The 8,174-nt window shown below is 34.9% G+C and overlaps 1 protein-coding gene across 1 annotated transcript; it reads left to right on the top strand.

The window, feature by feature from the left end:
- Positions 1 to 2,057: 2,057 nt before the first annotated feature.
- On the top strand, positions 2,058 to 5,265 carry LOC125828265 (putative F-box protein At1g49610). The gene is made up of 4 exons (XM_049507580.1): positions 2,058 to 3,077; positions 3,364 to 3,528; positions 3,907 to 3,999; positions 5,002 to 5,265. Exons 1-4 carry the CDS (start codon positions 2,058 to 2,060, stop codon positions 5,263 to 5,265), a joined length of 1,542 nt encoding a protein of 513 aa, XP_049363537.1.
- The last annotated feature ends 2,909 nt before the right edge of the window (positions 5,266 to 8,174 follow it).

Here is an 8,174-nt window from a genome sequence, read left to right as displayed (position 1 = left end):
ACCGTGGACATGTATGCTTTTTGTGATTAAATTTGAGTTTAAGGGTTATTTTGGCCATTTAAGGATTTTTCTTTAAATTTCAAGCTTTATTAATAGTGATGTATTCATTTTAGAGTTAACATGAACATTTACTACCATATAAATATATATAATTTATTCAAATTTAAAATTTAAAACTATTTATTTAACGTCAATTAAAAATTAACTTTTAAATTAATTATTAGCACGGGCTCTTCATCGCTAGTATATAATATAATAAGTGGGAATAGAGAGGACCTTGGGGTCGACACGTGTTCCTTTTTCCTTCTGGACAAAAAAAGACTATACAGACAGGAGGTCAACCTGTAAAAAAAAAGGGGGACCCATATTTTACTATTGAAGGATGCGTGTTTCTTTTAAATTTCTTTTACCATACTAAATAATTGTATAAAATATTATAAATCACGATAATTAATTACTTAAATATTTAAAAGATATAAAAATATATAAAAGATCTGATTGACTCTTCAAAATTTACCGGTGACGCATAAATTCGGACAAATGAAATAATATATATTATTTGAAAATTTCTTAGAAAGTACTATAAATTACAGTAATTAACAGCTAGAAATATTTCAAAGACAAAAAAAATTGATTAAATCTCAAAAAAAAAAATTAGTACTACACGTGTTCCTTTTTCCTTCTTGCCAAAAAAAAACTTCATTATAAATTTTTTTCGTAATAACAAATTTTTTTATTAAATGTCACTTGCATTTTGCAGTAAACAATAAATAATGCAAAAAAGAGGGGAAAATTGTTGAAAAAAATATAAAAAGGGTTTAATTGTCCTTTCAATGTTTTTTTTACTGTTGACCCCCTGAATTTTTACATCTGACGCGCCTAATTTGAGTGTATTTCACGCATTTTGCCAGGTAGGATCCGAGTGTTTTTTTGTTTAAGTTTTGGATAGTTAAAGTGCCTATTTGTGCACTTACAAAGTTAAAGGTCAAAGTTACAATTTGAAGCCAAGTTTAGGGGTCAATATATGTATTATGCCTTCTTTATATATCATTTGGAACACCAACTACATTTTCTGATAGAGAAGTCATGGCGATGGGACTTGAACAAAGCAAACAAAAGTTCATATGGGTAAATCCTTTCCTTAGCTTGACATGATTCTCTTTCCTTCTGGGTAATCCATCCTTACCCGTTGATTGTAGATAATTCAATCTTTGTTCATAGATTTCTTTGTGCTGATTTGTGCATAGAGGATTTAATCCTTTCTTAGGTTTTGTGTGCGGTCTACATTCCTTTCTGGCCTAACTTTTTCCTGCTATTTTATTTTTGTCATGTGTTTTTCCATTGCATTCTTATTTCTCAATTCAGCTTTCTCGAAAAGAAATGGTAAATGCCATAATGACATGTTCTGATAAATTATAGTTTCATTTGTTCAGTTTTTTGGCATCACAATCATAAGACCTTGATGCTATTGAGAAAGCATCAATGTGCATGTACAAACAAATAAATATGAGGACACATAATGAACTTCTCCAGAACAATTACATTTTTAACAGAAATTCTGAAAAGTTAATTGTCATACCCATGTTTGGAATGATCCTTCAAACACACCCCACAAGAGTTGACAATCGGGAAACATAAATCATGAAATCCAACTCTGCAAGTCAATTTGGCCAAATAATTTGACACAAATTGGCCCACAACTCGTGTTCAGCTTATTGATTTTAGCGCAATCACGCTAATATCCAGAGGAAAATTACAATAACAGAGAAATATGACTTTTCACAACTAAACGGTGGCAACTTTTATTTGAACCGCGTCTCTTCCTAAAGGATTTTGATTTTTAAACTAAACGGTGACAACTCTTCTTCCATAACATGCGTCTCTTGCTGAAACGGCGCCTGTTTTCATAAGAGGGACATTTAAGTAATTTAACTTTTAAATTCAGGACATACTTATAAATACAGAGGATTCTTCTTGTCAATGCTGAACTGTCAAAGCATTTTATTGTCTGAGAAACCCTATTCATCTCTCTCTGTTGCCCACCACCAACCCCAAAAATGTTGAGAAATTCGAAGAAGCGAAAGGTGAAATTGAGAAAATCGAAGAAGCAAAAGGTAACAGAGGAAGAAGCACCAATCAATAAGTTGCCAGATGCAGTCCTCGTTAAAATTCTCTCACTTCTGCCAACAGAAGAAGCATTCAGAACTTGTGTTATCTCTAAAAAGTGGCAAACTCTCCCAACTCTAATTTATAGCTTCAATTTCAATTGTTCAGAATACCGGGAAAGAGAAGATTTATCCTTTATTCATAATGCATTAGAACATTCCCGCTCTTCCACAATCAAAAAGTTCGAACTCGACTTAACTGAATGCATGGACTTGTGTCAATTAGACTACAATTTGAAGTTTGATTTTGATTTCCTAGTCAATCGTTGTTGTAGTTTTGCTGTTGAGAGAAATGTGGAAAGTCTTGTATTGGGTTTATATAGTCCTGAAGCGTGCCCATTGCCTGAATCTCTCTACACCTGTTCGTCATTGATAACTTTAGATGTTACGCTATGTTGTGGCTTTATTGATGATGCGGTCATTTCGTGGAACTCTCTAAAGAGCATAACATTGGGGTATGTGGTGTTTACCGATGAGGACATGGTGAAATTACTGTCAGGCTGTCCTTCATTGGAAACAATGGAATTATATAGGTATGACGGTTTCCGTCGCGTGGAAATTAATTCATCAAAATTTAAGACACTGAAGCTGATAGATTATGGGATTCCTGGAGTTAAAGATGAATTAGATGGGGTTTCTGGAGTTCGAGATGAATTAGAAATTATTGCCCCGCATCTTCAGAATTTGGAAATATCAGGAGATTTTCTTGATGTTAAGTGTAAACTTGTTGATGTCTCTTCTGTGGTTAATGCTAAGATTACTTACAACAATAAATGTATCAATCACGTCCCAAATGTTAATGAAGAACACAACTGCCGTGACTATCATCAAGTATTATATTCCCTCATCCAAGAAAATCTTCAAAAGTTATGTTATGCAACTGAGCTAACAATTGGAAATTGGTTCACACAGGTTTGTCTTTAACTCGAAACTCCTTACTCCTTTTTTGGTTAATCTTAAGCAGACAGTTGTAGAATGTAAACATTATAGAATTAATTACAGAAACTTGTGGCCCATTCTCCTGTCTAGTTTTTAAAGTAAGGTTCTTTATTCATAGCGGAAAAGATATTTCCTGAAACGAGGTTTTAGACAATTAGATTTGTCAAAGCATGTACTATCTGTCTGTTGTGAAGTACTTCCCTGTTATTGTTACTGCTTTCTCCGTTATTTGCTAGTTTCATTGGAATTATTGCACCAGGTCATGTGCATGATGCAGTTCAAACGGATACCCCTTTCAGATTTTCACTGCAAATATCTAACCCTGCAGTTGCATATGAAAAAGTTTAATTTGTATGGAGTAGTTGGTTTTTTGAGAGCCTCGCCTCAGGTGGAAACACTCAGCATAGACATGCAAACTATGTTGGTAACTTCCTGGAACCTATCTCTTCTTTTTACATATATTCATTTTCTTGAAGTTTTAATACCCCTCCACTTTGCTTCCGAAGAAGAATGCAAACATTTCTTAATTATCAGTAAGAAGCTTTGCTTATGTCACTGTAAAGCTTCACGTTACCATAGTAAGTATTGTTGCTTTCTTTGTGGAAAATGAGTTCTGAAATGATAATTATAGAAGCGCTATCACTTTTAAAAAAAATTAAGTTTGTGCTATCACTTCCCAAGTACCCATCATAATCATTTCCCAAGTACCATTAACACTTCTATAGAATCACCTTTTTTCAGATTTGTGCAATTTCATTTAAGCTGACTTGCATTTGGTCCTGATTATATTTTGTGTCTCCAGTTAGATGATATTTGCAACTATGTTGACAATTCCCGCTGCAACTCTGAGTTACGTGATTTGGCCAAAGGAGATAATATGGATTTGCAGAATTGTGTTTCATGACTTGAGTTTCACAACCTCAAGAATGTTAAGATTGTCAGCTCATCGAAGCTGTGCTTGAAGTATCATGTAAAATGGGGCTTTAAGAAGCTATTCAAACTTTCAAAATTTCTGTTAATCAATGCATCTGTTTTGGAGGAGTTCATTATCATATCAAAGAGAAGAAGGTGTGAGACATGTTCAGGGAACTGTCTATCCAAATATTTATTTCTATTGGCTTTCAAATTGTTAGATTGTCCAAGATCGTCCACCAATTCTGTGATTATATTCCAGGAGTGAGTTTTTCATGACTTCATTACTGGTTGTTTTCTGTCTCAAGATACTAGAAATGTCGCCTTATATTAAGTTTGTAACTAATTACTAGTTTTACTATTGGATTTACCCTTGTGGCATACCAAATGTAATGGTATATTGGTTTCTTATGAGGCTTTTTTTTTTTGTTATATTGATGTTGAGATTCTCTTGTGACTCTTATTTTGCTGGATCTATCAAGATGAGCGATTTGCAAGTCACATTCTTTTATGATTATTAGCCGCATTAAATGTTATGTTCTGCTACCTTTTCTTTGTCAGTAGCATCAAGGTCTGTGATTGTGCTATTGAATCTTTTTACTTAAAGTCAAAGTCATATGATTAGATCTATCTTTTTCTTCGGGCATTTGTTAGTTGGCTGGGACAGCTTACAAAACGTTGTGACGAAATTTTTGGAACAACAGCTCTCTTGATAAATGTCGTGCGAAATAGTTTTATTTAGAAATGGCAGTGTGTAATACTTTTTCCATTTTAGGGATCACATACAAAGTTCAAAAAGGAGGCACTGCAACTTTAGTACTAATTCAAACAGTTAGTTAGTAATGGTCATATTGAAGAGGACTATTTCTGTACTGAATAGTTCTGCTATAAAAACATTGTTTATTACTATCTTTGTGCAAGATAAGTTCCATAAGTAGGTAAACATGCATTTATTCCTCTGTTTCCAGTTTTATCGGCACTGCAGCAACTTCATTTATTCCTCTGTTCCAGTTTTATCGGCTCTGCAGCGACTTCATTTGTTCCTCTGTTTCCAGTTTTATCGGCTCTGCAGCGACTTCATTTATTCCTCTGTTCCAGTTTTATCGGCTCTGCAGCGACTTTGAGTATGTATGTTTGGCTAAAGGATATAACTATTGATTTTAACATTGAATTTCAAGTTCTGTATTTCCTGGCCTCTTTCTGTTTTGTTTTTGCTGTTTTTAAAGAACCTATTTCCGGTACCCACTGAGCTAACTAATAAAACAACCTAGTCAGTGCACTAACTCAAACCTAGTTCTTGCACGGAATGTCCTCCTAACATAGGAGCACTCCTACTAAGAAATAGAAGAGCAAATTTCTTTCTGTTCGATGACACAATGCCTCCCTCCCTCTGCTACACATCTCTTTCGTTTGCCCTAGACCCACCCACCAAATGGAACTCTGCCCTTTTTGTTGGGTTAGAGCGAGTATGAAGTCAGGGAGGAAGAAGAAGAGAGGGAAGAAATAATATACTAATATTTACCTTTCCAAGGTCTCAGAAATGGAGAAGGAATCAAAAATCTAGTGAACCCCTCAAACTCCGTAGGTAATTCGAGACAATTCAAGAAGAATAAGATAAGCTAACACAAAAAAGTCGATTTGATTGATAATATTTCTCTATAAATATGCAGATTTATGTAGCCAAGTCATGAGGGCTTCTTCTTCTATCCCTTCGTGGAAGATAAAGGAACTTAGCCCCTGACAAAGTAGTAGCTGACATAGGAATAGCTGGCAAAGCAAGAGCTTCCGCTAAGATTCTGACTTATTTGGAAACTAGATTTGCTGCCCCTAATCCAGGCTGTTAGGGCAAACTAAAGTAGATATGACACCAGATAGCGCTTGTAGCACCCTTTTCTTAAACATACACACTCTTCAAAATTTATTTAACAATTAACCGATTTGGTACTGAACCACCTTCTCCACCTCCTGCTTCATTAGCCAGTTCAATGCTTTGGGTATATAGTTAGGTGTTTCCATGTAGACTTCATTCCTAGAGGTTTGAAGTTTGAACAGCCCAAATTCAAATTTAGACTTGTGGTCTGTAAGTAAAGATAAAACTTTAGACCTACATGTCTAAATGGATGTTTTGGAAGTTTAATAATTACTATTATATAGTATACCTCCTAATTTCTTCTTTTTCAACAGACACAATTCTATCTTTGTGAGGAGGCAGTACTCCTCCTAAACAGCACCAAACGAACTGATCACTCTACTCCAAGTCTTTATTTTTGCCGTAGTGAAAAAGTTAATTTTTTTTTTAGCTGTTTGAGCTTTAGGTGCAATATTCTTGTATTTCTTTTATGACGATGATGTACGTATAAACCAGTTTGTGTGTATCTCGATTATTTTATCACAAAGGTTATATTCAATAGAGATGCAAATATATCTTAAATTCAGTTTGTGTGAAGCTCCAAAGTAGTCATTTTAGCTCCAATTGTGCTCATTAGCTCAAACATCATTCAGAAAAACACATAATAAGTACGGAAATACCATAGTTGTACTCAAATAGCGGTCAAGAGAACGTATATGAGGGATAAAAGTGGCTAAATGTAAATACCATAGTTGTACTCAAATAGCGGTCAAGATAATGTATATGAGGGATAAAATGTGGCTAAATGTATGCATTTTATGACGAACATCACCTGCAATCAGAAATAAGATGTGAGTAGAGATTGGTGTGATATGGGTTAGTACCTGAGAAACAGTCTTAATAGGCAGTGGGCGGAGATTCAAATCCCGTGCCTGGAGAAGACCCAACAGGAGAGCTGCAAGCTCACATTCGAATGCAGTTGAGCAACTGATGTTAGTGGTGTTGTTATGAACAGGCCAGGACCAATATGGCAAAGCAGCCCAATACCGAATGAAGAGAGACTATGTTTGGGATCCAGATCGATAAATACGACTTGTGAGAGCAAATTATACTTATGCAAATTGTTGAGTGAAAATGTCTAGTGTTGTGATCTCTTTTTTTTTGAGTTAAGGTGACAATTGGGCAGATTGGGTCAAATTTGGACGGGTCATAAAGGGTTAAAACAATAATCGAATCAAGACCCAACCCAACTCAAATTTACTTGGCTCAAAATGGGTTAGGTAATGGGTTACGTTACGATCAAGACCCAACCCAACCCAATATTTACTAAACTTAATTATTTTATTTGTTCTTTTAAACTATTTTAGTTCCTAATAAAATTATTTTTTTCCTTTATTATTGCTATATACAACATATCAAATTGAAAAAAAAAGTTTTTTAAAAATATTTTGACAAGATTTTTCATGAGCTAATTCGAGTCACATATTAACTAATTTTTGATGGGTCGAAATGAGTTGAATTGGAATTGGTTGAGATAATGAACGGGTTGGGCGGGATGGATTTGATTTTGCCACCCCTATTTGAGTCTAAGCATCTCATCTCCCTTCTACTTATCTTCTTTAATTGTTTCTTTGTTTTATTAGTCCATAGTTTTTTTGCAATTTCTTTTGTTAGTTTCAATTTTCGGTTGTAACTTTGAGTTTAGTGATTATAATATTTGAATGTTTTTATTATGAAATTGGAGTTATTACAATGAAAATGGTGGTATTAAATTGATTCAGTGGCGGCAGCGACCCAGAGGGTTGGATTCTTTGGGCCGAGCAGTACTTTTTCCACATTGGCTTCTCCGAACAGGATTGGCTACCTCTTTCTTCTTTTTACCTTGATGGAGAAGCTCTTACTTGGTTCAATTGGTTGTTTCAGAACAAGCAATTCTATAATTGGAAGCATTTTACGAAAAAAAAAATACTTACGTCATTTTCACAACAGACCTTCACAGATTCAGCGAGAATAGCAAATACCACAAGCATGGCGTTACCCCACTCCAGCGTCTGCTTAAAGGTCTGAGGGAAGTTACCCTTCCACGTTCCGTTCTTTATCAAAGCTTCAAACCCTCGAAATTGATGAACTCAACGATTGTTTGATTGATCGTTTGATGCAAATACCCAAAAATCGGTGGAGCTATCAAATACACCGAAGGCAAAATCTGATAAAGAAGATGGAAACTCAGAGGCAGCTCACATGTTTGATAAAATGCCCAATGGAGTTTTGGAGGACAATTCTTCAGTTACACCGGCGAGCACAAACGT

This window comes from Solanum verrucosum, unplaced genomic scaffold (genome assembly GCF_900185275.1).
Source record: "Solanum verrucosum unplaced genomic scaffold, falcon-dt-bn FXZP01000047.1, whole genome shotgun sequence".
NCBI classification, from domain to species: domain Eukaryota; kingdom Viridiplantae; phylum Streptophyta; class Magnoliopsida; order Solanales; family Solanaceae; genus Solanum; species Solanum verrucosum.
This window is presented reverse-complemented; position numbering and strand designations above follow the sequence as displayed.